The sequence below is a fragment of the Sporobolomyces salmoneus genome (assembly GCF_050403485.1).
Source record: "Sporobolomyces salmoneus JCM6883 DNA, S_salmoneus_JCM6883_v1_ctg4, whole genome shotgun sequence".
NCBI classification, from domain to species: domain Eukaryota; kingdom Fungi; phylum Basidiomycota; class Microbotryomycetes; order Sporidiobolales; family Sporidiobolaceae; genus Sporobolomyces; species Sporobolomyces salmoneus.
Window position 1 is genome coordinate 223655 of NW_027481159.1, and position 27760 is coordinate 251414.

The 27760-nt window shown below is 51.6% G+C and overlaps 10 protein-coding genes across 10 annotated transcripts; 6 read left to right on the plus strand and 4 right to left on the minus strand.

Moving 5' to 3' along the window:
• Positions 1–225: 225 nt before the first annotated feature.
• Positions 226–1908, plus strand: JCM6883_001548 (uncharacterized protein; the record flags this gene model as incomplete). The annotated part of the gene is made up of 6 exons (XM_076629142.1): positions 226–345; positions 446–609; positions 672–778; positions 851–1245; positions 1318–1521; positions 1594–1908. 6 exons carry the CDS (start codon positions 226–228, stop codon positions 1906–1908), a joined length of 1305 nt encoding a protein of 434 aa, XP_076490789.1.
• A 416-nt stretch (positions 1909–2324) lies between these two features.
• On the minus strand, positions 2325–8776 carry JCM6883_001549 (uncharacterized protein; the record flags this gene model as incomplete). Its single annotated transcript, XM_076629143.1, has 16 exons — positions 2325–2327; positions 2408–2653; positions 2724–3432; positions 3498–3724; positions 3794–3953; positions 4012–4087; positions 4146–4229; positions 4294–4403; positions 4466–5230; positions 5298–5588; positions 5651–5768; positions 5835–5989; positions 6054–6256; positions 6331–8300; positions 8369–8604; positions 8676–8776. 16 exons carry the CDS (start codon positions 8774–8776, stop codon positions 2325–2327), a joined length of 5454 nt encoding a protein of 1817 aa, XP_076490790.1.
• Positions 8777–9102: 326 nt separating this feature from the next.
• On the plus strand, positions 9103–12897 carry JCM6883_001550 (DEAD/DEAH box helicase; the record flags this gene model as incomplete). The annotated part of the gene is made up of 16 exons (XM_076629144.1): positions 9103–10042; positions 10111–10250; positions 10327–10474; positions 10532–10705; positions 10766–10879; positions 10947–11049; positions 11123–11276; positions 11339–11454; positions 11515–11540; positions 11604–12046; positions 12107–12170; positions 12229–12313; positions 12374–12463; positions 12532–12543; positions 12604–12675; positions 12744–12897. The coding sequence occupies 16 exons, from the start codon at positions 9103–9105 to the stop codon at positions 12895–12897; spliced, it is 2835 nt and encodes a 944-aa protein (XP_076490791.1).
• A 355-nt stretch (positions 12898–13252) lies between these two features.
• JCM6883_001551 (uncharacterized protein) lies at positions 13253–14903 on the minus strand (the record flags this gene model as incomplete). The annotated part of the gene is made up of 4 exons (XM_076629145.1): positions 13253–13580; positions 13659–13711; positions 13804–14551; positions 14614–14903. 4 exons carry the CDS (start codon positions 14901–14903, stop codon positions 13253–13255), a joined length of 1419 nt encoding a protein of 472 aa, XP_076490792.1.
• A 90-nt stretch (positions 14904–14993) lies between these two features.
• JCM6883_001552 (zinc finger HIT domain-containing protein) lies at positions 14994–16707 on the plus strand (the record flags this gene model as incomplete). The annotated part of the gene is made up of 5 exons (XM_076629146.1): positions 14994–15085; positions 15158–15450; positions 15524–15821; positions 15896–16088; positions 16168–16707. 5 exons carry the CDS (start codon positions 14994–14996, stop codon positions 16705–16707), a joined length of 1416 nt encoding a protein of 471 aa, XP_076490793.1.
• Positions 16708–16935: 228 nt separating this feature from the next.
• Positions 16936–19360, plus strand: UGA2 (succinate-semialdehyde dehydrogenase (NAD(P)(+)); the record flags this gene model as incomplete). The annotated part of the gene is made up of 14 exons (XM_076629147.1): positions 16936–16980; positions 17042–17129; positions 17226–17373; positions 17443–17476; positions 17541–17601; positions 17670–17682; positions 17757–17863; positions 17929–17942; positions 18019–18081; positions 18157–18476; positions 18546–18563; positions 18632–18927; positions 19000–19145; positions 19220–19360. The coding sequence occupies 14 exons, from the start codon at positions 16936–16938 to the stop codon at positions 19358–19360; spliced, it is 1494 nt and encodes a 497-aa protein (XP_076490794.1).
• Positions 19361–20183: 823 nt separating this feature from the next.
• JCM6883_001554 (histone H4) lies at positions 20184–20694 on the minus strand (the record flags this gene model as incomplete). The annotated part of the gene is made up of 4 exons (XM_076629148.1): positions 20184–20203; positions 20269–20367; positions 20435–20561; positions 20629–20694. 4 exons carry the CDS (start codon positions 20692–20694, stop codon positions 20184–20186), a joined length of 312 nt encoding a protein of 103 aa, XP_076490795.1.
• Positions 20695–21048: 354 nt separating this feature from the next.
• Positions 21049–23564, plus strand: JCM6883_001555 (uncharacterized protein; the record flags this gene model as incomplete). The annotated part of the gene is made up of 10 exons (XM_076629149.1): positions 21049–21289; positions 21370–21379; positions 21455–21717; positions 21803–21877; positions 21949–21999; positions 22069–22573; positions 22631–22943; positions 23025–23127; positions 23209–23289; positions 23365–23564. The coding sequence occupies 10 exons, from the start codon at positions 21049–21051 to the stop codon at positions 23562–23564; spliced, it is 1842 nt and encodes a 613-aa protein (XP_076490796.1).
• Positions 23565–23800: 236 nt separating this feature from the next.
• Positions 23801–24260, minus strand: JCM6883_001556 (uncharacterized protein; the record flags this gene model as incomplete). The annotated part of the gene is made up of 4 exons (XM_076629150.1): positions 23801–23900; positions 23966–24032; positions 24100–24183; positions 24257–24260. 4 exons carry the CDS (start codon positions 24258–24260, stop codon positions 23801–23803), a joined length of 255 nt encoding a protein of 84 aa, XP_076490797.1.
• A 307-nt stretch (positions 24261–24567) lies between these two features.
• On the plus strand, positions 24568–27725 carry JCM6883_001557 (uncharacterized protein; the record flags this gene model as incomplete). Its single annotated transcript, XM_076629151.1, has 7 exons — positions 24568–24660; positions 24734–25683; positions 25757–26457; positions 26523–26852; positions 26913–27008; positions 27078–27224; positions 27292–27725. The coding sequence occupies 7 exons, from the start codon at positions 24568–24570 to the stop codon at positions 27723–27725; spliced, it is 2751 nt and encodes a 916-aa protein (XP_076490798.1).
• Between the last annotated feature and the right edge of the window lie 35 nt (positions 27726–27760).

Below are 27760 nucleotides of genomic sequence, written 5' to 3' on the forward strand. Positions count from 1 at the left end.
TTCCTCTCGATCTCTCTCTTTGAAGCTTCAACTTGCGGAGTCATCAATACCCTGCGTTGCTACATGAGATTCCATGTAGATTTATGGATGAAAGAGCTGAATTGCGCGAAATGAGGTCGTCAGCGTGCGACTCTTCGGCTCCTATCCTCTCTCCCTCACCTTTCATCGAAGAGCACCGCACACTCTTCTAGAATCACTAGCACACACACTCAGACATCCATCAAGATGATGTTACTCCCTCAGAATCTCGACACGGTTCAAAGCCTGTTCACTTACGTACTTCAATCTACCGCACTCGTCCCTGGTCTCGTAGCGTTCTCGATCGGATCTCGTCGTTCTCTCCAGGTCAGTCAAAGTTCTTCACTCTATCCGATTGCTGCAGCCCGCGGGGAAAGATTCTTGACACCGCCACCTTCTCCCCCTCCTCTCCCCTCTCTCCCTGTAGGCCTGGCTCGCAGTTCAACAAGCACCTCCAGCTCCTCGACTCGATAAGGATGTAGAGAAGAAGATGAGACGCAAGATGATTGCGCTCACTGTTGTCACTTTGGTTGCGATTCTGGGACTCGAAGTTTATCTTTTCGCTCAAGGCAACGAGAAGACTATCGATAGGTGAGCACTACTGCTTATCTAGTCGTACATGAGCGTCCGCTGACCTCCCCTTGCGCCCGTAGGTTCTTCACGTATCTGTTCTCGTACATTTTCGAAATTTCTTTGATCGGTCTCTTCGCTGAGTTCTCTCAAGCTTTGGACTGGTCCGCTCACCGTGGAGCTGCTGGAAGTGAGTCAACCAAACGTTGTCCGCCAATCTGTGTCAACAAGTAGACTCACGCTCGTTCTCGCTTTGAAACAGTCCTCCATTTCCGTCCTCTCAACATTTCGAAACCCCGACTCCTCGTCTCCGCCCTCTTCGCAACAGGTTTCAACGTCGCTGCTTACTACAACCTTCACTGGGCCTTCTCAAGCACCCTCATCACGGCTGTCATTGTCTCTCGACTTTCAAATGCCCCAGCTCGAATCTTTTCCCTCCGAAGTTGTATCTTGACTCTCGTTGGAATCGTTGGATTCTTGTCGATCATCTCTGGAGTTGCAATCATGGCGGCGATCAAGATGGATCAAGGGAATCAAGGACAAGGAGCAGGAGGGGAGGAGGAGGAGATTGAATTGATTGGATTCGCTTCGAAGGAAGTGATGAGATATGTTCAAACGTTCATGCAAGCTGTTTACGCAATGATTCCTGGTGTACTCGTAAGTTCCCATTATCTCCTACACCTTCTCCCCTCGCAACTCTATGCTCACCTTGCCGATTCGAACCTGTAGATCGCTGGATGTTTCCGCTTCGACCATTCGAACGCTCTCGATGCTTCCCCCGAAACTCTCGCCCCCGTAGCACTCGAATCCGTCGAAGCGCCCGCCTGTAAAGTTGGCTACCTTTCCTCCGGCGTCGTACTCCCCAAGGAAGTCACGGACGATTTCCCTCGTCCTTACTACTCCGTCGCGCTCTGGATGTGGTTACTCGGTCAAGTGAGTCCTTCCTCGCTCCCTCCAACCCTTCCAGTGGGGCTGAGCTGATGCTGAATTCTTTCGTGCGAGTAGTTGAGTACGGTCGGTCTCTTCGCACTCGCCCTTCCCCTCCCGAAAGAGATCCTCGAATCCGGTACCTATTCCTTCCTCTCCTTCTACCTCTCGTCCCTCTTCCTCGTTATCGGTCTCGTTGTCTTCTCGCTTTGCAAAGGGGAAGCGAGGAAGATGTGGACGTACAAAGAGACGTGGGTGGCGAAGGGGGAGAAGGGGATCGTACTCGAAGATGAAGTGGAGGCGGAGATTCTCCCGGCTCATGGAGCGCCAGAGAACGATGTCAAACACCCGTTGAGTGAGGCGACGGAGGAGGTTACCGACTCTAAGGTCTGACTTCTTCAACGATCTCGACTACAGTAGTACTTGATGAGTCTCGCTTTGTTCTTCGTTCGCTATTCTCTTTTTCATTTTTCTAGCTTTCCTGATTGTAAACACTCCCTTCTTTTGTCGTATTCGCTCTATTCGCTCTCTATTTTCATCTGTGTCAATATTTCGAATCGCTTTTCTCTCTCACTATGTCTCCTCACTGTCTCTCGTCGAACCGGACTACCATTCGAAAGAGAGAGAGAAGAAAACGTCTACATGTTGCGATGATTGAGACATTGCAAGGAGCAAATGAGAAGAGAACAGGATCCGAGAGAGAAAGAGAGAGAGAAGGAAGATATATAACGAAAGAGTGAGTGAGTTGTATAGAAGAAAAAGGAGACAACTTTTTTTGAGGGAGAAAAGAGACAGAACAAAGTTTGCGATTACTGCGCAGCGGAAAGAGGAGTCTCGAGTCAGTTTCGTCCTTATTGCGCGAAGAGCGAGAGCAAGTGGTGAGTGAACGTACAGCGAAGATGTTCAAGAATTTCGCATGGAAAGTAGTTTGAAGCGTATGAATCACGATGAACAAATTCCAATCCTTCTCGTCGATGTGAGCAGGTTTTCGAAGGTCGACTTCTTCCTTCTTGTCCTGTTCGTCCAAGTTACGATCTTCTCTACCGTCGTCAGAGTCTCGATCGTCGATGTCGGCGTCGCTGCGGTAGTAGAGGGTTTGGAACGCGGCTCGGATCGCTCCGAGGGCTTGATCGAAATCCTGTGCCAACGGAAAAAGCTGTCAGCATCGATCGAGCGGAAGGGAGAGAGACTGAGGAGGGAAAACTTACTTGAAGATGGTACCAAACTTTGTTACGAGACATCGAATTCTCTCGAACGAGAACGTCGAGGTCTCCATGTCGGTAGAAATCGACCACGTACGCATCGAGGTGATGTTCGGTCGAGTCGAGTCCGGGAGAAGCCAATTCGGGAACGGCGTGTTGTTGGAGAGTGACGCCGGAACGAGCTGATCGGGCGAGATCGACGACAGAGGAGAAATCGTCTCCGTGACCCGAAGTTGCAGCGAAGACTGATCGACTCTCGACGGGAAGTTCAGTTTGTCGGAGTTTACTCGCGAACGCGGCGTCGGCAGCTCCAGAGGGAGAAACCTGTCGTCCGGAAAGGGGGAGCTTCTCGTCGGGACCGAGTTCTTGAGCGTGTTGTTCCGCGTACTCCTTCGCGTAAGTCGAGAAGACCGAGAGGACCGCTCGGTGGTGTTCGTCGAGGGCGGCACGGATCGGTGCGGGGAGAGGAGGAAGGACGATGAGAGAGGTTGAATTGCGAGTCGAACGAAGCGTTTCGGGAGATTGGCGACGACGGTGAACCGTTCCGAAGAGCCAGGCGAGGACGATGAGCATCTCGCGGAGGGTCTCGTCGGGCTTGTCCTTGACTTTCGCGGCTAACTCGTGGAGAGCGCCTGATCGGAGGAGAGCAGCGAGGGCGAAATTGCTGGGTTCTTCGGGGTAAAGGGCGGAAGTGATACCGTAGAGCGTTTTGGGACTATCGAGAAAGCCTCAGTCGACATCTTTCACCGTTTCAGAATGGTGAAAGAAGCTAAGACTCACACTCCGTCGTGCTCGAGGAGACCAGATCGTCGAAGGTATTCGATCGCGAATCGAGCAAAGTGACGAGTTTGATCGCGGTTGTTCGAATCACTCGATGTGCTGACCGACAACCGAGGAAGGTCAAGCATAGTTTCGACACTCATTGTTGGGAGCTCGGCTTGCTCGGATCCCCAGATCAAGTTGTTGAGTCGAAGGAGAAGAGTTGTCGTCAAGGGGAAGGTCCCTCCCTGAGAACCGTCACACAGAGAGCGCATCAGTATCTATACACGCAAGGAAGAAGTGAGATGATGACTCACAAGCTTGGGTAACTTGGAAAGCATGAGACGTTGAATTCGATCGAGTCGGACACCGACGAAGAGGACGTTTCCAACATTATCGAAACCACGACGACCGGCACGTCCAGCGCATTGACGGAAGTTGAGAGGGTTGAGATCGAGCGAATCTCCAGCAAAGACACTATATCGGTTCGAGGACATCAGCGGGAAGCTCTCGAGTAGACAAGGAGCGGACTCACGCAGTGCGGGCAGGGGCGTTGATACCTAGAGCGAGAGTTTGAGTAGAGATGACGACTCGGAGAACACCGCGTCGGTCTGCAGAGAAGAGTGAGTGAGTTCAAAACAAAGGTATGAAACAGTGATGCGGGCTTACACAAGTTCTCTACGAGCACACGGTAGCGACGAGGCATACCAGCGTGATGGATACCGACACCACGACGAAGAGCGTTGATGATAACTGATTCACAGAAGGAAAGGTGAGCTCAAAGTCGAAACTGCCGAGAGAGAGGAAAGAGACTCACGAGGGTCCATATCGAGCCAGAGAAGCTCGTCAACGTCCTTCTTGAACTCGATGTGACTGATACCCTTTCCGACGAAAGTGAACTCCTCGGAAGGTGCATCGGGATCGAAGCTGAGGGGAATAGAGGAAGTCAGTCTTTGTCAAGCGGAAGGAAAGAAGGAGAGTGAGCTCACGTAGTAGTCTCTTCGACGACACCCATTCGAGCAGCTTCTTCCTCTTGCTTACGGTTGACAGTCGAACTCTCGACCGCCTTCGCCTTCTTCGCTGCCGATTTCTCTGCCGCCTTTGCGCGAGCAACGCGCTCCTTGTAGGCAGGACTAGCCTTTCGCCACTTGTCTTCAGCGGCTTCGAGATCCTTCGAGATACGTTTACCGAGACTCTCGCAGTGTTCTCGCGAGAAGTTGAAGAGAATCGCTGGGAGTTGGTTTTGAGCGTTGAGATCGGCGAGAAGGGGAGTGAAGAGCGAGTTGAATTGATCTTCGTCGGCGTTCTCGATGAGTTGTTCCGAAGTGCCGAGGGAAGCCTTGAGAGGATCTTCGAGAACTGCAACCGTTCGACGGAATCGAGACGAAGGATCGCTGTAGTTGGGCTCGTTTCGCCATTCGAGGAGGATTCGCTTGAGTTCGGCTTCGTACTTGATGACATCTCGGATAGCGATGATCGGGGTCGCAGCAAAGTACTTGCGAGGTTTGAGTTTCGAATCGAGATCCTTCTCGACGGTTGACATCGCCTTCCAGAGAGTGAGACAGTCACGGGGTTCGAGAGCGAGATCTTCGGGAAGTTCAGGGTCTCCGAGACCAAGAGCGGCGATCGGGTGAACGGGAGCGAAGATGGTCGGTCGAGAGCGGTACTCGTCGAGAGGACCGATAGTTTTAACGGGCCATTCCGTGAGTTGAGGAGCGTAAGCGAACTTGCGAAGTGCGTTGAATCGGTGAGTGCTACATAACCAGTCATCTGAAGTCAGTACGAGGTCATTCAGGCGAGAATAAGAGGGGAAAGACTGACTGAATGACGAGAGAGTATTTTCGTCCGCATCGTTGTTCGACCGACTCGAGCCATCCAGAAAATCGCTCAGGAGCTCCAACGGTGGCCGAGAGACCGATGATCGGAGCAGGGTTCATCAACAAAACTTGTTCCCACATTCCACTTCCTTCTTCGGCGACGGCGTGGATCTCATCGACGATGACACGTCGAATACGAGGAGTCCAGATCTTTGCGAGCGCAGGGTTCAGAAGCATCTCCGAGAAGACTTGAGGGACGGTGACGAGAATTTGACAGTTTTGAGGATTGTTGACTCTGGAGGAAAGAGGGAAATGAGCGACAGGTCAAAGCTAAGGAGAAGGAGATCAGGTGCTTACCGGTAATCACCAGTGTGAACAGCCCAAAGAGATTGACCAGCAACTTCCTTTGAGAAACGAGCGAAACATTCAGCAGCGACTTGATTGACCAAGGCTTTCGAAGGAGCGACGTAAACGACTGTCGAGGCAAAACAGTATCAGCTCTCGACCTCGATTGTGCGGAGAGAAGCGCGCGAGTACGTACCGACTCCTTCGTCGGATTCGCGGAGGACACGTTCCATCGCAGCGAACGAAATGAACGTCTTTCCAGAAGAAGTGGGAGCGACGATGAGCATCGACTCGTCGGCATCGATCTTGTCGAGGACGTCACGTTGCCATGCATCGGGAGAGAAGTCGACACTGTGCGAATGAAGGAAATCGTGAGCGGGTGTCACACTCTCCAGCGAAGAGAAGAGAGACATACCGAGGATCTGGTTTACTGTCGAGTTCTCGAACCATGAACTCTCCGAGGTTTCGTAATTGCCATTCGAGAGGGTGTTCATCGATTTCCATCCAGTCGTAAAGAGGCTCGTCTTCTTCCTTGTCGATGAGCGAGCAGTAGTGGAACGTGAGCTTGTCTCGAACGTCCTTCTCCTTCTTCGTCGGTGCCGCAGACTCTTCCTTCTTCTGCAGAAGCACAATCGACGACATGATGTGAGCAACGAGAGAGTGGAGAGTCAGAGGAAAAGAGAGAGACTGACCTTGTTCTGGGCAGCTTTCGATCCAGGTTTAGCGTTTCCTTTCTTCTTCTTGCCATCATCATCTCCTTTACTCTTCTTGCTCTTCTTGTCATCATCTCCATCAGAACCGAGTCCAGCGAACTTGATTCCTTCGGGGACGAGAACACTGAGTCCCATGACTTCGAGAGTGTTGACGAGAGCTTTTCCTTGTTTTTCGTTGATCACGACCGCTCCCGATTCTTCTGCACAAGCCTTGACGTATTTCTGAAGAAGGGGAGTCGCGGTACGAGCGAGGAATACTCGGTATTGATCCTTGACGTCTTCGACTTCTCGACGTTCGTCGGCGATCCATTTGCGTAATTCGAGATCGAGTCGTTTGACAGTCATTTCAGTTCCGAGCCATGGGTCGTTCGAACGCTTGTTCTTGAGGTAGGAGTTGAGTTGGGCGATTTGACCGGGAAGAGGGAGAGGTTTAAGGTCTTCGAGTCGTTCGACCCACCACTTGTAGTTTAAGAGTCCTTCTTCCTGTTGCTTCTTGATCGCGTTGTCGGCGATGAGCTTTTCACGACTGTTGAGCGTCTTCGGCTTCTCCTTCTTGCTTCCACTTCGATCGGATCCGATAGGAGTCTGAGCTCCAGAACCGGTAGGAGTGTTGAGTTTCGAAGAACGAGCAGCGGCAGCGGCCTTCTCCTTGATCGCCGAAGCGGATCGTTTACCGACAGCCGGGATGACTTGTTGTTTGAGAGTTCCTCCGAGGGCACCAGTGAGGGACGCGGCCGATTTCTGCATCTGCGCCATGAACCTTTGATCTTTCCTATCTCGTTTCCTCTTTTCGCGAATGTCGAGAACTGGGGGAGGAGGACCACCTAGGTGAGTAGGGAGTGTCGGTTTGGGGTTGACCCAACCTTTCTCGTCGTCGAAGACAGAGTTTTCGGCGAGTCGGTTCGAGAGAGTCGCGAGAGTCGAATCGGGAGCGACGGAAACGTTGACGGAAGAGAGATGAGCGGTGAAGATGGGGGAATCATATTCGAGAACTGTCGACTCAGTGATCGCTGCCGGTACTTCGGGAAGTTCAGTCGATTGGTTCGGGAGGGCAGATCGAAGGGCGGCGAAATCGGGGGAAGAAGAAGGGGAGAGTTTTGTCCAGAGTGAGTCGAGACGGCCAGCGGCTTCGGATCCGAGGAGGTCGGTGAAGGCAGGTGAGTCTTGCGACGAGTTAAGGACTTCGAGGAGGAGGAGGTAGAAGATGCGACCGTCAAAGTCGAGTTCGGGAAGAGTTTCGGACGAAGGGAGAGAATCAACGACGGCGGCAGTCGAAGAATAGAAGATGGCGAGGAAAGGTTCGAGGATTTCCATCAATTCTGCTGAGGGTTTCGGCATGCGCTGAGCTCGAGATCGGAGAGGAAGCGTAGGGAGAAGGTAGGCGTGAGCGAGGTAAAGCTGAAGGAGTGCCGAGGCGTGAGGAACGGAAGACGAGATAGAAAGGAAAGTCGAAGAGGCGAATTCGAGGACGTCATCGAGGTTGGAAGAAGAAGGGGGTTTCGAGACGGAAGGGACTGCGAGTTTTGCCGAGTCGAGATTTGATCGAGCGAGTTCAGTTGCGGCCGTAATGTTCGCAGGAAGAGCTTCGACGGATCCCTTGACGACATCGTAGAAGTAAGAGTTGATCTTGGTGTCGGTGAATTCGGCGGCTTGAAGGAGGACGAAAGGGAGACTCTGATGGACCGTATCGTACAAATGTTTCCTCTGAATCAAGATTCGTTCCGCTTCGAGTTCTCCCTCCTTGCTTCGCAATCCTCCATCATGACCAAGGTAGTACATCGGTCGTCGATGAAGGTACCACGACTTCCATTCCTCATCTTGAAGAGAGGCGAATCGGTGGACTTTGGTTCCAGGGAGATTTGCTCGACGAAGGAGAACTGATCGAGCGAGTTGTCGAGCAGCTGCGACGTAAGAAGATTCTCCAGTGTGAAGGGTAGCGGGTGCTTGACCTGATTGAGTAAGAGCGAGAGTCAGACAGTCAAGTCAGAGCAAAGAGGAGGGAGTTTGGTCAACTCACTTTCGAAGAAGACGATCTCGAAAGCGCAATCTTTCTTGAGTAACTCCTCTACAGTCTTTTCCAATAACCAAGTGGCGTGTAAGAGTTGGAACGAAGGGTCTCCAGACTTGGCGAAAGCGAGGAGTCTGTCATCGAGGACGAATTGAACGAGTGCGTCTCCATCGACGATGAACAGCTCCTGTCCCGAGTAAATCAATACATCCATCCATCCTGGGTATTGCGAGATGAACCAGGTACTACACGAGAAGAGTTGGGTCAATGACATCTCGAGGGTTTTTGATTCGATCGAACTTGAGGGGAGACTCACCTGTCGAGCTGATTCAAGGCTTGGGTAGCCGAGAGTTGAGCATTACTGCTCTGGGTTCCATTCGAGACTTCAACTGAAGTTGCGTTGGAAGTATCAGCCATGAGGTGGAGGAAAGAGCGAGAGAAGGGACGAAATTTCTCGCTTAAACGACGTACTACTCAACCTCACTCAGGGAGCTTCTCGTGTGCTGTAATCTCTGGCTGAAGCTAATGTACGATTTGTCAGATTCAATGGAGATTTTCTTTAGAGGTAGACGAGAGCGAGTCGAGCGATGTGAAGGAAGGCATTTGTCTCGAGGATGTAGGACTATATCTACTCAACGATACAACGGTCCCATTCACCGTAGCGCTACAAGTCCCGTTGGTCGAGTCTCGAGAAGTTGAGTGATGTGGTTAACTTCTCTCTCTTTCCTCCGATTGACTCGACCATGTTTCGCGGCTCTGCGGATCGCCAGACGTTCGAGCAACCACGAGCACCTGCTAGTCAGATCGACCTCACCCTCAGTTCAGACGACGAAGATTCCCCCGTGAAAGTTCGCCCATCCTCCTCGAAACATCGACGACCGATCCTCGACAGCGACTCGGACGACGATGACAGCGATCTCGAAGTAGTACAAAGATCTTCCAAGCAACCCGGTACGGCTAGCAGCGACTCGGAAGAGGAGGAGGAGGAGGAGGAGGAAGAAGATCCTTCAACTGAAGAGGAGGGTCCTCGTTTGTTTACCAAGTCGAGATCCGAGCGAGAGGAGACAGAAAGTATCGATTCGAGCTCCGAGGAGGAAGAGGAAGAGGAAGAAGAGGAAGAGGAAGAGGAGGATGAAGTCTCTGAAGACGGACATGATTCGGTAGTGATTCCCAAGGAGCAACCTCGAATGGCGCCTCCTCCTGCTCGAGCTCCCGCTCCGACTACAGCAATGAGCATGGCTGAAGCTCTCGCCGGCTTGTCGTTCAAGAAGAAGCCCTCGCCAACTCCCGCTGAAACCGCCATCTCGAACTTGGAACAAAAGAACCCGTTTCGCAAGCAACAAGGTCCCGTTCCCTCCTCGTCGAAAGCCAACGATCCTCGAGCCTTCTACGCTCCTCGAGCTCCTCCTCCACCGCTCAAAGAGAATCAGCATATGTTCGCCCCCAAGTTTCCCTCTGCTTTCCGAACGGGTCAAAACCCGAACCCTCCTCCTTCAGCTCCTTCGAATTTCGCAAACAGCATGAACGCGTTCAATATCAAGCCAAAGCCAATCGGGATCAAGGAAAGATTGGCATCTCAAGTCAAAGAGGAGAACAAGGCGAAAGGGATCCCGATCGCCGTACCACAAAACGCATCTCCGAGCATCATTCGTCAACAAGGAAAAGCTACTCCGAAGAAGGATGGTACGTCTGCTCGCATCTTCTCGTTGTGCGCATCCCTTGATGATGGATTCTCTCGCTCGACGTTGTAGCAATCGATGTCGACGCTGAGCTCGAAGGTTTCGGAACGATGGGAATCGAAGACAACGTCAAAGAGAAAGAAGCAGTCGCTGTTTTCCGTCAAGGACTCGGCGTATCAAACGTCGTCGTCGACGAAGAAGAGCTAGCAGAGGTCCGTCTTTTCATTTCTCGAGGAATTCTCCTCGACGAATCGGTCTGACTTGTTCCTTTACTCCGCCCGTTCATAGGTTCCACCTCCCCCTCACCTTGTCTGCAAGTTGTTGCCTCATCAAGTTGAGAGTCTCCGCTGGCTCAAAGATCGAGAGAGTGGAAAGGGATTCAAACACGGAGGTTTGCTCGCAGACGATATGGGTCTCGGCAAAACCGTTCAAATGCGTAAGCCCTCTCTCAACTGATGCAATATCGATCTCGCTCACTCGTCGTGTCATACAGTCGCCTTGATTCTGTCGAACCCGTACGATCCGAAGACCGCAAAAGTCAAAACCCTGAAAACTACCTTGATCATCGCCCCCGTCGGACTTCTCGAACAATGGAGACTCGAAGTCGAGAACAAGACAAATAAGAACCTTCGTGTCGTCGTTTACCACGGTAAAGCTCGGAACAAGTGTGAGCTAAGAACAGTCTTTCGGAGCTCCTGAACTTCGCTCACTAGTTCGAATGGAGCAGTGTTGAGCGAGTTCAACAAATGTGATGTCGTCGTCACGAATTACGAGACTGTGTCTTCCGACAAGTCAAAGGAAATCGGTCTCTTTGGTTCGAAACGTGAACCTTTCTATCGTGGTCAGTGATGGTTTTCTCTCCTCATCGCTGTCGTTGTCTTCAACTGAGACGTATGCATGCTCCGTAGTGATCCTCGATGAAGCCCACACGATCAAGAATCACACGACGCAAAAGGCGGCAGCCTGCACCGAACTCAAAGCTGAATTCCGATGGGCTCTCACCGGTACTCCGTGAGTCCTCCGCAAATGGTCATCCGTCTCAGGGTATTGCGCCAAAGTACTGACCGCGCAGACGATTGGACAGCATTCAAAACTCGGTCGACGACTTGTTTTCAATTTTCAAGTACTTGGGCAAGACTGTCGTTCCGCGATCGCTCTGGAGCAAGACAGACTTCGATGCGTGGATTGGTATTCCCATCAAGAGGAAACAGAACAAGCTCGGGTTTGAGCGTCTTTCCGTGAGCCATTTTACTGAGGAGTTTGCCTCGAGCTCAGTTGCTGAATATTGTTGCTTTCACAGGTCATCTTGGGCGACTTGATGAAACGTCGAACGAAAACGACTACAGTCAATGGAAAACCTATCTTGCCACTTCCTCAGCGTATCGTGACTGTCGTTCGAAGTACTTTCCTCGATCCGTAAGCTTTTCGCCCGCTCGGCACGCGCAGAACTATATACTTATACCTCCCTCGTCACAGCGACGAAGAGACTTTCTACAAATCGAGTGAGTCTATTTCCGTTCTTCTCTCCGTATGCCAAAACTGACTCGGACATAAATTGCGCTCAGTCGAGGAGAAAATGGTTCTCCAATACAACAAGTTCATGAGGGGAGCAGATTCCGGGGCTAACTACGCTCAAGTCCTCGTTCGTCTACTCCGTATGCGACAAGCAGTGCTTCATCCGGCTCTCGTCACGAAAGCATCAATCGAGATCGACGCCGACGCGATCGATCCTACCTTGAAGAACAACGACGACGAGAAGGCTCCTCCCGTCAAAAAGAAGTCTGGAGATTCGGCACCGGGCTGCGCTGTTTGTCAAGAACCTTTGGCGTCGAAGGACGATGAATACTGCTCGACTTGCGCAAAGACGTTCGATTCGGTTCACAGTTTGCAATCTTCGACGAAAGTCACAAAGACGATGCAGCTCCTTCGACAGTTCCGCAACGAATCGAGGGGTTTGGACGCGAACGGAAAGAAGATTCCAAAGAAGAAAGTGATCATTTTCAGTCAAGTGAGTCGTCCCACTTTGTCCGCTCTTGCTGCTGGCGCTGATCTTCCCTTGATCCTGTAGTTTACCTCCATGCTGCAACTACTCGAGAAATTCCTCAAGGCCGAGGGGTACAAGTTTGTTCGATGTGAGTCTTTCTCAATCACCCTCCGCCGAGTGCGAGCTCAGACCAGTTCCTTCCGCAGTCGACGGTCAGTGTACCTTACCCCAAAAGAACATCGCCATCGAGAAGATCACGAATGATCCTGGAACTACCGTCATCTTGATCTCGTGAGTTTCCGACAACGATCTCGGGTTCACGCTGCTAACCTGGTCGAATCCTCCTCACAGCATCAAGGCAGGAGCTGTCGGATTGAACTTGACCATGTGTTCCCGTGTGATCCTTCTCGACTTGTGGTGGAATCCAGCTATCGAATCACAGTAAGCTTGTTTCTCTCGAATCCGTTTCTATTCCGCGCTGATTCGTCTCTCTTGCTCGTTTCTCCCAGAGCTTTCGATCGGTATCTTACACTTCGCGAATCTCTCCGAGAGTGCTCATCACTGACGATTCCGCTGTGCAGAGCTCATCGATACGGTCAAAAAGAGGACGTCGAAATTTACAAGCTCGTCATCGATAACACCGTTGAAGACCGGTGAGTTCCTCTTGTCTTCATCTACATCCACAGTTGTGCAGAGTTGACCTCATTCATCTTCGTCGCAGTATCTTGACACTTCAAGCTGAAAAAGCTGATCTCGCCACTGCAGCTCTCGACGGAGGAGAGGTTACTAAAGCTAAACTTACTCAAAAAGAACGGGACTTCCTCTTCGCAGGAGTTTTGCCCAAGCATCCGAAGAAGAACTCGATTCAAGTCTAGAGTTCTCCGCTCCTATCGCCGTTCCCGGCTTCGTTTTCGTTTCTTCTCAGCTTTAGCTCGGTTTCAAGATTTCATTTGTCCTCTTGTCTTTACTATGCAATTTTCCGAATCTCTTCTTTTATCACTTCTCAACCTGTCAAGCGATCGAAGGAGAGCACTTTCGGTTTCGCGCTCTCATAAATGTCGAAGAAAGCGTTGGCCTGTCGCCCTCACTCACCCGACGCGACTGGTCGCAGTGCAGCCTCGTAATTCCTTGGCTCTCAAGCAAGCCGTACCGGCGCAAAAAGACCGACAATCTCGAAACACATTTGCAGACTTTCGTCTTAAACTTTCTCCATTCCTCCTCAGCGCATCTCTATCCTGCCTGACTCATCCTCGCCTTTACTTCTCCGACCCTTTCCGCTCCTGCCCGTAACGTCCTGATCTCGTCTCGATACCACTCCATACTGAACTCGTTGCTGACTTGCTGCCTTGGATCCTCGTGAAAAGCTTCGTCCAAGAAGGGTTTCAGCGCTACGATTCGAACGGGACCTCGAGCGATCGATTCCGTGTCGGTCCTGTCCAGGATCCAAGCGTCTCCAATTTCCTCGAGGTCGGCTCGAATGGCGAAGTAGTGAAGGTTCGGAAACGTTTTGAAAGTTCTGATGTGCGGAGATGCTGAGCCAAAGCCGTCTCTCCAGTTCCTGTACGAATACGAGTGTGTCAGAGTAACAGGACTTGCTGAATGAAAAGCGTGAGGCCATGCGGCGAGAATCACGAACACTGTGAGGAATTTCAACTGAGTAAGCCCGGAAAGCGCGACAAGATGATCCCTCTGCGTAGAACGGAAAACAGGTTCAGTCACTGTCTGAACAAGACCTTTTTAGAAGAGAGGACGATGCTCCAAAAGGGAAGAGGACAACTTACCCAACGATTCCCCGTCTCTACTCGCGAGTCGACTAACACGTCTCCTCCGTCGCCGACGGTTCTCGTCCGCGTCAAAGCGAGTTCTTCGAGCGAGGGGAGGTGGGCGGCCAAGAAACGGAGGAATCGTCGAAGGAATCCGTAATACGTCGAGATGAAGTCGTCACCGATACAGCTAAGTTCGAGCGTTCGGAGATTCGAGAAAGTTCGCGGATCGAGAGCGGAAAGGAAAGATGTAGTTTCGTCGCCCATGTTGGCTACATCAAGGCAAATCATATTGAGTGCAGATGGAATACCGGCCTTCGCGAAATTTCGAACGGAGGCGGTTATGGCGGTAAAGTCCTTGCGTCCGGACCCGAAGACGCGCAAGACTTGAAGAGTACGAAGAAGTCGCGGATTCAGACAGGACGAGTCGAGGTGGAGAAAGTTCTGGAGGGACAAATGGGTCAATCGAGGAGGTAACCTTCCGATACGCTCGGTGCCATCCGTATCTCTGAGCCGAAGACGTTTTAAAGCCGGAAAATCGGGCAGGTTGAGGGCGTAACCGAGAGGCGCGTCAATCTGAAGGGACTCAAGATTCGGCAGCTTGGAAATTGTCGACCACAACGAGACGTATCCGAGGTAGACGGCTCTTTCCGAGTCGAAATATTCCTCGTAGTCCTCGAAAGAGATGTAGATAGATCGAACGTCGGTCTGGGAGAGAAGTGTAGCGAGACTAACGAAATCGCTCGTTTCCGAATTGCGCCATGTCCTGTTCAAGAACACATTCGAGCTCTCGTTCGAACATTTAGATCTGGTGAATGGATCCCTTACCAACGTAAATCAATCCTAACGTGTTTGATCAATCGACAGAGTTGTCGATTTTTCCTCAACGCCGCGATACAACCCCGCGACATTCCTGCCTTTTCCTCGCACAGCTCCGCAAGCAATACGAACTCGAATAGTTCCGGAACCGTAATCGCCCTCAGAGTCTTCGTCGTGAGGGAGAATGGAGAGAGGTCTGGCTCTTCGAGGTGCGACGCGATGAACGCCAGCAATTCGTTGGGAAGGGACTCGATCGTGGTGGCCGCCGAGTTCAGGGTATTTTGAACCTCTAGCGACATGTCGAGAGCCGTTTTGGGTGAGCTGAGAGGAGAAGGAAGGAGACAGAGATGTAGATTCGAATTCCTCTCTTTTCTTTCCCCATTCCGACAATGCAAATCCGTTTACCACGTCCGAAAGATCAAGAACCTCGACGAAAGCGCCCACCTATCGTCTCGACCGCAGATAACCCCATCTGTGCCATGTGGGTTCACTCAACTGTTCCTTCGATCTCTCTCTCCCTTTAGCCTGACTACCATGTGTGCGAGTCCCCTAGATGTAATCGACAGATCAGTAGGTATCACTGTCCGACCTGTAACCTTCCGTACTGCTCGCTCGCATGCTACAAATCTCCTCAGCATGAAGATTGTTCGGAAAAGTTCGACCGTCAAACCCTCCTGGACGAGATCAAGACTGCAGAAGGCAAGACGAACGAGGAGAAAAAGGCAATGATGGACATGTTGAAGCGCTTCGAGGAAGAGAACGCCGAGTTAGAGGAAGGAGAGGAAGATGAAGGGAACGATCTCGAACGGGAAGAGCTAGAGAAGAGACTCGAGGGGATCGATCTGGGTTCGTTGCGCTGATTCTAGGCTGCTGGTTCAGGTCGACCGGGCACTGACGTAGAAGATGAGCGGATTTATAGACTCTCTACCGCCGGAGGAACTTCTCGCTTTCCTTTCTCCGTCCCAACAAGCAGCGTTCAATTCGACTCTGTCAGATCCTCATCAGATCGATAAACTCGTGACTCAGGAGCTCGAGACGGAACAACCGTGGTGGATCGCGCAGGATGAAGACGATCTCAACGAAGAAGAAGATCTCGAAACTGAACAAACTCGACGTCCCCCGCTGGTTGATTTCTCGAAGCTGCCTCCTTTGCCTCTCGGAGACGACGGGACACCCAAGACGAGTCCTCTGCTCGTCTATAATGTTGTCACCGTTCTGTACGTTTTCGAGCTGTCCTCTTTCGACGTCAAAGGAACGCTCTCGACTGACCGATTTCTTCCTCTCTCGATAGACTGGCATATTCCTATACTCTCAGAAGTTTCGCTCTATCGTCTTTCGCCTCGCTCTCTCCGAATTCAAGCGAACGAATACCCGCAACTCAGCTACTCGCTCAACTCGTACCGTTCCTCGTCGAGCGCTCAAATACGACACTATCGAGTCTCGACAATGCCATCAAGTATGTTGCGTCACGTGAAGATTCAATCGTAAGTCTCCGGTTCGCTTCGGGAGCCTCTTCCGCATTCGACCTCCTTTGACGGTCTTTTCGTATTTTCCTCTCTACAGCTCACAAACCCTGTGCTCATCTCCCTACTACTCCACGATCTGTCGTCACTACTGAAACCTGCCGCCGTTACGGAAGCGTCGGCCGAGTCGTCCTCAGAATCGCCTCTCGCTTCTCATCCCACGGTCTCCATCCTTCACGCCATTTCCGATCTTCACACCCTCTTCGCCGCTGTCTCAAGCCCTTCATCCACGACAGAATCATCTTCCTCGAAGCCGTCCCTCATTGCCCGCCCGAGTAGCACTCCAACGCTTTCGAAAACTCAACGTTCTCAGGCGACAATGGCATCTCACAAACTCCTCTTCTACTGTTCCCTCCTCTCGCACCCGAGAACACCGATCGACATTCGTCTCATCTCCAGTATCTCTGATCGAGCGGAACGTACGGCGAACGCGAGGGAAATGGAAGTCATGGAGAGAGAGGAAAGTGCGAGACAACAGAGGGAAGATCAATCGAGTAAATTCTTGGTGCGAGAACAAGGGGGGTCACGGGGAGGACAGGAGGAAGAGACTGCAGGAAGTAGGATCGTAGAAATCGAGTGAAAAGTCACGTTTTGCGAACAGAGAGAGCGGCTATTTTCGCGTAAAGTTGGTGAAATCCAAAAATGACTTCGAGTGGTTCTCCCTCTCTCGCTCTCCCCACCACTTTCCCGACAGGTTCCTATGCTCCGAAGCATCGCCAGTACTGCTCGCCTTTCGTCTAGTCGAATCTCTCGCCCTTCAATCGCTGCCCAAAGTCGTTTCATCTCTCCTTCGGCTGTCTTCAACACCATGTCCCGATCAGCTTCCACCTCAGCAGCGCCTTCTTCTCCCCAGGTATGCTCACTTGCTACCCCTTAGCACACGGGGAAGCTGACTCTAATTCGCTCTTGCGCAGCTCAAGAATGACAAACTCTGGCTGACTTCCGGATTGCTGAACGGACAATGGACAAGCGGTACCGCTACAGATACCTTTGAAGTAATCAGTCAGTCACCCCTCATTCGCTCATAGTCAAAGGAAGGAACCGCTGACGTTTCTCCCTTCCCTCGGCCCCGCAACATCTTCCTGTTCTCTTCTGCAGATCCTGGAACGGGAAAAGTCATGGGGACTCTCCCCGATATGGGCGTAGAGGATGTCAAGCAAGCGGTCAAACACGCCCACGAGGCATTGAAGTCGTGGCGAAAAACTAGCGAAACTGAGCGGGCGGCCATTTTGACCAAAATCTTCCAGTACGTCTCACCAAGTTCTATGCTGTCTACGAGTCGAAGGTGCTGATCTCAAGAACACCTCGAGTCTAGGCTTACGACTGAGAACCATGAAGATCTCGCTCAGGTGAGAAACGGTCAATTCGCAAGAAACATGCGGATTTTGCTGACTGTTCCTCCTTGCCGATCAGATCATTACCGCCGAGAACGGTAAACCTCTAGCAGACGCACGAGGAGAGATCACATACGGAGGTGAGCTGACAGACCGTCCTTATCGCTACTCGACACCGAGCTGACTTCATCTTCATTTCATTCTCCAGCCAGCTACTTCTCGTGAGTTCCGCTTCGTAAGCGGCAACAGGTCGCTGCTCGTACGGATGCTGACAGTGGGAGTTCTCCATACGTAGTTGGTTCGCGGGAGAAGCTGTTCGCAATTACGGAGATGTAATTCCTTCTGCAACGAAGGGAGTTCAAAACACCACCATCAAACAACCTATTGGTGTCTGCGGTATCAGTGGGTGGTTCCTTCTCTGAACTCATCGATTGAGCGGGCCCTGAATTCGTTCGTCTGTCCCTCAGTTACCCCTTGGAACGTGAGCTTTCCTTCTTCTGCTTTGCGACTAGACTTAGTTCTCGGCAGTATCGCTCACTGTTCCGACACTTTGACAGTTCCCCAACGCCATGGTCACTCGTAAGGTCGCTGCAGCCCTCGCGGCTGGAAACACTGTGGTTGTATGTCGAGTCTTCGCCTGATCTCGCATCTCCCCGATTCGAAAAACTGATAATTCGTTCGCGGTCGCAATCCAGCTCAAAGCTCCCGCCGAAACCCCTTACTCTGTACTCGCCATGGCCGACATCTGTCGACAAGCTGGCGTCCCTGACGGAGTCATCAACGTGATCACGACCTCGAAACACACCGCCGACGTCGGAAAAGAAATGTGCGAGAACCCTCTGATCCACAAGATCTCGTTCACCGGTTCTACTCGAGTCGGAAAGATTCTCATGAGTCAATCTGCTTCGACGTTGAAGAAGCTCTCGTTCGAATTGGGAGGAAACGCTCCTTTTATCGTGTTTGACGATGCTGATCTCGACAAGGCCGTCGCTGGTGTTATCGCTTGCAAGTTCCGGTGAGTCGAGTTGAAATCTCCCGCTCTTTACTCGGCCGATGTGCTGACCATTGCTCGCATCTGTCGCAGTCAATCTGGACAAACTTGGTCAGAACTGAGACTTCTCTCTTCAAGCGATTTTGTCTGGGTACTGATTACTTTATCTCACCTCTCAGCGTCTGCGCTAACCGGGTCTACGTGCAAGACGGAGTCTACGAAGCCTTCACCACGAAACTCGCCGAAGCAGTCCGAAACTTCAAGGTTGGAGAGGGAACCGGGGAAGGAATCACTCACGGTCCTTTGATTCACCAAGCCGCGGTCGATAAGGTGCACTCGCACGTTGAGGATGCCGTCAAGAATGGTGCCAAGGTTGTCATCGGTGGAAAAAAAGTCGATCTTCCTGGATACTTCTACGAACCGACCGTTCTTACCGAGGTCAACTCTTGCGCCATCGATAACGAAGAGACTTTCGGTACGTCGTCTCGGTGATCGGGGCCGTTGTTGACGCGAGGATCGGAGCTGATAGTCTGTCTCTCGGTCGCAGGTCCTCTCGCCGCTTTATACCGATTCAAGACCGAGGAGGAAGTCATCGCTCGAGCGAACGACACTGAAGTCGGACTTGCCGGATACTTCTTCACTGAGAACATCTCGCGACTACACCGAGTCGCCGCTGCTCTCGAGGTTGGAATGGTGCGTTTCTTTTTCATTCCTTTAGTACTCTCTGTGCGAGACCTTGACGTTGATCTATCCCTTGTCTACCTCAGGTCGGTGCGAACACTGGAGCGATCTCTCAGGCCGCAATTCCGTTCGGGGGTATCAAAGAATCTGGTTTCGGTCGTGAAGGATCAAAATACGGTCTTCAAGATTGGCAAAACATCAAGCTCATCTCGATCGGTGGACTTTAGATAGAAGCTCGAAGAACTTGTCTATATCGATGGATTCAGCTCGATTGTATCGCAGTCATTCCTCTTTGTGTTCCGTCTGCTCGTAAAGTGTAAATATCCATACTAAGCCTCAGTAACGCTCGCTCTGTACGCTGTGAGTCCTGTTGAGAGATTGCTGTTGTGAGCCTCACATGCGATAGGGCATTTTCGGTCGTTCGCGCGAAAACGCACGAGATACTGAACCGAGCTCGGCGGCATCCTTCGCTGTTGCTAGGAGAACGACTCATTGTAGGGCCTGCCGAACGTATTGCAGGCATGTGTGTAGGCAGTCTTTTCGTCGTTCGTTCAGCGACGGGCGAGTATCGGCTGAAGGAAGTAAAGAAATGGATCAGCGAACAAAGCTCTTCGAATGAAGACGCAAAGATCGTTCGTCTCGCAAACAACGGGAATACAGTGCGAGTACGGACGAGAACGAAGGGGAAGAAGCAGCTGCGAGTCAAGGAGTTAGGAGAAGAATGGTAGTCGAGAGTGATGAGGAATAGTCGTCGAGCTTTCTGTTGTTTTGTTTCTTCCAAAATGCCACAGTTGCAATCATTCGTGTTCTCGCGGGCTTCGCCGTTCATCATCGTGCAGAGAGGTTGCTGTCTCGCAGTCTCGAGCAGTCTCTTTCGGGCAAAAGTGAGAGATCGAAGTTGAAAGAGAGGAGAGAAGTATTTCGTTTCCAGAAGAGGAGTGCAAAGGGTAGGTAGTATCAACAGTGGTGAGAGAGCTACAAGTAACGAAGGGGGAGAACATAGTGCCTCGAGAGAGAAAAGCGAAGAGAGGAGAAAACGACGACGAAAATCTAGTTTCCGAAACCGTACACTGTGGACAAATCAAATGCTTAGTCAGTTCACGTTTAAAACCTCAGAGCAATAGATCTAACTCACAGGTCTTGCCAGCACGTTTGAGAGCGTAGACGACATCGAGAGAAGTAACAGTCTTGCGTTTCGCGTGTTCAGTGTAGGTAACAGAGTCACGGATGATGTCTGCCGCACGATGAACGAGTCAGTATCGACACTCACACGAGACAGAAGAGAGGAGAGATGAGCTCACTCTCGAGGAAGATCTTGAGTACACCACGAGTTTCTTCGTAAATCAAACCAGAGATACGTTTGACTCCTCCACGACGAGCGAGACGACGGATCGCAGGCTTCGTGATACCTTGAATGTTGTCACGCAACTAGATCGAACGAGACAATAGTCAGTAAAGAGTCAGTTGCGAAGAGTGCGCGCGAAGTGAAGCTCACGATTTTTCGGTGACGCTTGGCTCCTCCCTTTCCGAGTCCTTTTCCTCCTTTTCCACGTCCAGACATTGTATTGAGTTTAAGAGTTTGTGAGTTGAGGGTGAGAGTGAGAGCGAAGAGAAGACTCGAAAGGAAGTCGAGTTGAAAGTGGCGAAAAGTAGTGGAGTGAAGTGAAGAGAAGAGAGTCAAGAGTAGTTCGGTTCGTTACGAGTCGGATCGTTCAGTTTTTTTCGCTTTCTCGATTTGTTTGTTTTTGCCAGAATTTCATCCGTAGAGGAAAACTCGACCTCCGCCTAGTTCCTCGCTCTCGACAATTCTGATTCGCTCCTCCTCGCCTCGTTCAAGTTTGTACGACCTCGGCTGAAGGAACCCGATCCTGACCGTCTAGAGATCGATTTCTAGCGGAGCCAGGCCCTCACTTGGATGGAATCGAACTCTTCGATTCTCCCCACCTCTTCCGATTCTCCTGCTTTCGCTGCGTTCAGTAACGTCCCGGATAGCCAACCGACTAGACCAAACGTATATGCACCGCCTGCATTCACCGCCGGCATCTCGAGAGGGTCATCAGAAGGCGGAGAAGAAGATCTCGAGTTCGGACAGGAAGACGATGAGCAACGAGTGACTCCAGACCTCGTGCGGATAGCTGTGGTAGCTGGAATAGGTGGTGAGTCAGGCTTGCGCGCCCTCCGAGCCTCTCCATGGAATGTTCATCTCATTCAACTTTTCTTTCTTCGCACGATGCAGGTCTTCTCTTGTCAGTTTCTCCTTCTCGGAATTTGTTCCCATACCATCTTGTCGTCTGACGCATACTCTCACTGCTGAGCATTAGCGGATTCGACACAGGAGTAGTCTCAGGAGCTCTTCTTTCCCTCTCACAAGATCCTTCTCCGCTCGACCCTCTCTCAACCTCGCAAGAATCGTTCTTGGTTACTTCGGCTCTGATCGGCGCGTTCTTAACGAGTTTATTTGCAGGGAGATTGGCAGACAGTGAAAGATTGGGCAGAAAGGGAGTCATCATTATCTCAGCGATTCTCTTTCTGATCGGAGCTGCAGAAATGGCCGCAGCTCAGGTCTACAAAGAGATCATCCTCGGTTAGTCATTTCTACACATGTGGAATAATATGCGCAACGAACCTCGGCGGACCTCACTGACTCCTTTTATCGTCGCGAAGAGCAGGTCGAGTTCTCGTTGGCTTCGGAGTCGGCTTGGCCTCGTGCGTGTTACCGACGTATCTCGCTGAGCTATCCCCTCGTGAGTCATTCGACACTGTAAGCCTTCACGTTTGATGACCTTTAGCTGACTTGCGTCGTACACTTCTCCAGCGAAATTTCGTGGTAGAATCGTCGCTTCTCTCGTCGTGCTCATCACTGGAGGTACCTGACATTGTCTCTTCTCCTCCTCCTGATCTCGTTACTAATCCACAGCCCTGCTCATCCACCCAGGTCAGGTCCTAGCTTATTTGATCGACGCTCTCGCGCTTCATCTCACGTCTTCTCAGCCCTGGCGATGGATGTTCGGATTTGGGATTATTCCAGCGGCTCTACAACTCGTTCTCTCGTTCTCGTTACCCGAATCGCCTCGACATCTGTTCCGAAACGGCAAAACCGCCAGAGGGAGACAAGTTATTCGGAGATTGAATCCCAATTGGACGCCAGATCGGATACAGCGAGAAGTCGACATGTTGATGACCGAGTCAGGCGGTTCGGTAGAGCCGGAGAGGTTGAGAATTGAAGGAGAAGACGAAGAAAAGTGGTACAGTCGTTGCGCGAAAAGGCTCGCAGGACTGAGGCGTATGGACTGGAAGGAGAAAAGTCTCGTGTGGGAGAAAGAACGAGCACGATACATGGAACTGGTTTGGGATGATAGAGCGAACCGACGAACTCTGCTGGTTGCTTGCGGTTTGCAATTCTTTCAACAAGTAACGGGGTTCAACTGTCTTATGTACTAGTGAGTAATCTCTACGTCTTCTACCTCCTCTCGAGTACTGACGAGATGCTTCCACAGCTCGACCAAAGTCATTCAGCAAACTCACCTTTCTTCCCCGGCGACATTCGCTCTCTTGATCGCCATTTCGAACTTCGTCTGCACCTTGATCGCACTTCGACTGATTGATCACACGGGACGACGGAGACTACTATTAGGAGGTCTCATCGGCATGATCTCGGGAATGCTCGTGCTTTCGATCTCGTTCGGCTTCATTCGAGAAGGACAAGAACGCGCAGGAGTCGCTGCAGTGCTGAGTCTGATCGGTATGACTGGGTTCTGTTGCGCTTATGCGCTCAGCTTAGGGAACGTTCCATGGATCGTGCAATCCGAGGTCAGTCTTTTTCGCTGTCTGAAGGGTCTTGACCGCTTGGGTCGCTCACTTACGAAGGACATCTTTCCACTCGTATTGTAGGTGTTTGTACCGGAGTTGAAGGCATTGGGGACCGGATTGGCGACGTCGGTGAATTGGGCTGGAAACATTTTCGTTTCGTCGACGTTTCTTCACATTTCCCGAGGTCAGCGCAACATTCCGTCTCCAGCACAAGTGAGGAGGGCTAAACACTCACTCATTCGGTGGTCGGTCATCGGGTGTACAGGCATAGGACCTTCAGGAGCGTTCGCCCTCTTCGCAGCGATCTGCGCCGGAGGCTGGGGCTTCACGTACTGTCTCTTGCCTGGTTCGTACTCGACTCACTGTTCCGTCATCTGGCCTCGATCGTCGATTCCTGATCCCGGGTTTCTCGAATGAACAGAAACGAAAGGTCTGAGCCTCGAAGAAGTGCGAAGCTTGTTCAAAACAGAGGACCAGACTCCGACTCCGCCTCGATCGGAGCAGGTTGGCAACAGCTATCACGTTCTCGAGAACGCAGATGACGAAGAGCAAGGGGATTCTGGCGGCGAACATGATAGCGATGGCGATGAACCCAGAACGAGACGCAAAGGAGTCTTGTAGTACTTCGATGCTCTCGCAATCGAATAACTGTTGTCTCATTGCCTGGCGCCACGCTTTCGTCTCGCAATGCCCTCGAGCGGGAGATGCTGAATTCGCTTGAAAGAATCCCTGCCCCCCCGACTCGCTCCACAGGCACGACGTCCCGGAAGATCATCTCTCAGACCCACAGCTGGGGCAGAAGGACATACGAGACAAACTAAAGATCACAATGCAGCCCAATCAAGTCGAGAAACCATTCAATGGTGTTCAGCAGTTTCCTCTCCCAGGGGAGTGTCCTTTTCCCGCATCCTTAGGAGTTGTTCCTTCTTCTCTGCGATCAAGTCTCGGTTACGAGCACTGTGAGTGATCGATAGAGGTCAGCTGAATCGAGAGAAGAGAACGAATTGACAGGAATCGCTTACTCTGCTTGAATCGCCCAGTATCCGATTCCCGTGAACGCACCCGCTGATAGAACGTGCCCACTCAAGTCTACTCGAGTGCTTGTCAGTAGAGCATTCGGGGCGAAGTGAGGTTATACGAGGGGAGATGAACTCACTTTCGAAAATGTTTCGCTTCATGATGGCGAGTTGGTAACATCTGACTCCAAATCCGAGAGAAGCCCATCCTGCTAGTGTACCGACTAATAGATCGGGATCACCAGAGGAGGTCAGCAAGGCGAGAGAGAGGAGAAAGATCGAGAAAGTTTAGCTCACTCATGCTGAAGCTGAAGAGAGTAGGATGTGCTGTCGTTGGTCACAATTGAGTCAGCGCGATGTCCCACGAGCTAGCAGATACTGGGGATGCTGGAATGGCTCAGAAATGATGAAGTCTTGATCAACGAGATTGAGCATCCGAACCGTTCCGGATTCTCGCGCTTGCTGCTAGTACGCCTCAAGCCAGTATTGTAGCTAGGTAAAAGCACTCACGGGGAAAAGAGTTGTGACGCGGAGATGTGGGAGAAGCAGAACTCGAGCGACTCTCCTTGACTTCAATCCTCTCACTCCTCAAGTATCGACCCTTGAAGATGGATCCGAGGCTGATACCTCCGGGTACGCTGCCACCTCCGAACGGCGCGGCACCGGTACAGGTTCAACAGAGACCTAACATCTCGTATTTCGTTCGCTCATTCCCCCCTCTTGCTCTCTCGTGCCCTCCACCTGGTACTGACTGAACCGTAACAATGGACGCAGCTATTCCTATCACTCATGTTCTACCTCCTCAACTACAACAATTCCGCCTCCTCTCCTCTCACGTTCACCTCCCCTTCTTCGACTTCATCCAACTCGACTGAATCCCCTTATGCCGTCGCCCGCTACCGTCTCCTCCTCCGTGAAGCGCGTTATGAAGGTCTATCACGGTGGTTAGGCGCCTCGAATCAGTCAAGCATCGACGAGAACGGCTGGTTGAATTCGACTTATTTTCCCTCAGCGAGTTCGAATTCGACAACGGCGCTTAAGGTCACCCCTTTCGATCCGCAAAGGGTCGAAGAGCCGAAGATCGTCACACAGGAGCTACTGAGAGGAATAATGGACAGGAGCAGCACGATGGACAGTGGTCGAGTTTACCCACAGAACTTGACGGGATTCGTGCAAGGCGGTTGGCAATCGAGGCTCTACACATTCGAGCAACTCGGTCTCAACGAAACTTGGCAGACCGAGACGAGGAGGAGAAACACCTCCGACTCGACTCCCGAGCAAGCTCCGACCACCGAGACAAACTCGACGAATCTCCTTGAAAGCCGCCAGATCGCGAATCACTCCTCCCTTGCGCCTATCAACTCTACATCGTCTCTGAACTCGACGGCCCCTCTTAACTCGACCTTCGAAATCATCACGACGACCTGGAATCGCACCGAGTTGCGAGGTTCTTTCCCGTTCCAACACCAAACGAGAAGATATCCGAACAAAGCCCTTTTCAACCTTCGTGAAGTGCAGACCTCTGCCACCGGGCCCGTTATCGCTCTCCCGGAGAACGGCGCGGAGTTGGACGACTCTCAATTGCTCAAATTGAGAGAAACAGGCGATTGGGAAGAATGGGAGAAGAAAGGACCGGTGACCTACTTGGGAGGTGATTTGACAATTAGCGTGGAGGAAGGTGAGTTTCAGGGAGAGCAAACTAGTCTGGACATCGAGGCCGCGCAGTGAGTCGGACCTTTTTCTCCTCAACGATTCTATCCGAGCGCCTGAGATTGACGCGATCTTCGTTCGATACAGTCTTCTATCTTCCGGTCTGCTATACGGCTACGCTACACCGAGCTTCGTCCGCTCTCACGTCGTCGAAACGGTTTCTCTACCTTTCTACGCAAACTCCTCGGATTCGACGCTCTCACAATACAGAGAAGCCAACTTGACGGCACAGGCAATCGGTCGATCGATGCTCAAAGAAACCCAGCGACGACTGAAGAACGATTTTGACCGCCTGAACGAGACCCTCGCCGAGCAAGAGAGAAACGAGGCTGGCGGAGGAGGAGGAGGAGACGACAGCGATTCATTCGATTCTACTATTCCTCAATGTATCTTCCGCTTCTACGGCGCTCTCGATCCACTCCCTTCCCGCTACACTCCTTCGATCTATTCCGAATTCTACGCCTCTCTGTTTCGACCAACGGGATCATCACTGCCTCCTCCACCTACACAAACTCTCCGCTACGTTCTCTCGTCGACCAACTGCGGGATCGTTCTCGGAGGAAGCGGTACCTTCTTGCCAACTCCTCTATTATGGACAAGAACGAAAGATTTCGCTCTATTGATCGGATTCGGTCAACTCGTGATCGTCATTCTTCTCGTTCGCCACCTCGAGAGAACTGCGACAAGACCTGGAACTATCGTCAACGTCGCCAGTGCCAGTATCGGAATCGGATGTATCGTTGACGCATATTCCTTCGTTCTGCTACTGACCGCGGGCGTCGTCACTTGTGAGTCCACAGTTTCCACCGCCCTTTTCGCGAGCTCTCAGAGGTGCTGATATCTTGATTCAAAGCTACAACCCGATCCTCGCTGCCTCTGTTTATCCCTTCCTTTTTGGCTCTCCTTTCTTCTCTCCTATTCGGCATGCGCTACGTGTCGATGATTCGGGCTGCGACACCGCTACCCAACCGGACCCCGACCCGTAACGTCGCAGCAGCTCAGGTTCCGCCACCGGCAACTCCTACCACGAATCGCGAAGAGTTGGCGGCGAGAGCTGCGGAACGACGAGCCCGAGGAGAAGATACGGAGGAGGAAGAAGACGCGGAGGTAGCAGCTCCTGTAACCGTAGCAAGGGATGAAGGTAATAACTGGAACTTGGTGCCTACGAGCGAGAGGATCAATCGTGAGTCTTATTCCATTTATGACCCGGCTTTATCCTGACGATCTTCCCTTTGGCATTCAGTTGGCTTAATGCTTCTTGGACTCTTCGCCTCGATCGCGATTGTGTTCAGATGGGGATGGATAGCGTGGTTGATGCTGATTGTTTACTCTTATTGGAGTAAGTTCATCTCGCCGATTGTTTGTCGCCTCAGCCCTTAGATTGACATGAGTTTTCTCGCTCGCACAGTTCCTCAGATCATCCTCAATGTGCAAAGAGGGACAGCGAGACAATCTCTCTCGACCGAATTCATCGTTGGCACGACTTTCGCTCGATTGGTCCTTCCCGTTTACTTCTACGGGTATAGCGAGAACGTCCTCGACGTCGATGCCTCTCGTGAGTCTCTCAATGTTCAGAGAAAAAGGGATACGCTCCGACTGAATCCCGACCACTCTTCCTTCAGCCTGGATCTACGCCCTCATCTTCTACTCGTCCCTACAAGCACTTGTACTCGTACTACAATCTCGACCAAGGCTCGGCCCTCGTTTCTTCCTATCACAACGGATCCTCGACTTCCTCGAGTTGCCTCAATTCCAATCATGGGATTATCACCAACCGCTCTATTCTTCAAAGCTACTCGACATCGAAGTCTCGCTACGTGAGGAGGGTAACTCGGACGAAGCTGGGCCGACATGCTCAATTTGCATGGATACGGTGCCAATCAAGCCGACGAAACAAGAACTCGATCTTTTGGGGCCAGTCGCGGGCGACAGAGTTCGTTCGAACTACGCTGTTACGCCTTGCGAGCATCTCTTCCACACTCAATGTCTTCAGGAATGGATGAACGTGAGAGCGCAGTGTCCTGAGTGTCGCAAGAGTTTACCCAGTCTATCCTGATAGTTCTTTCTCCTCTTTTCTTTGTCTAGGCTCTC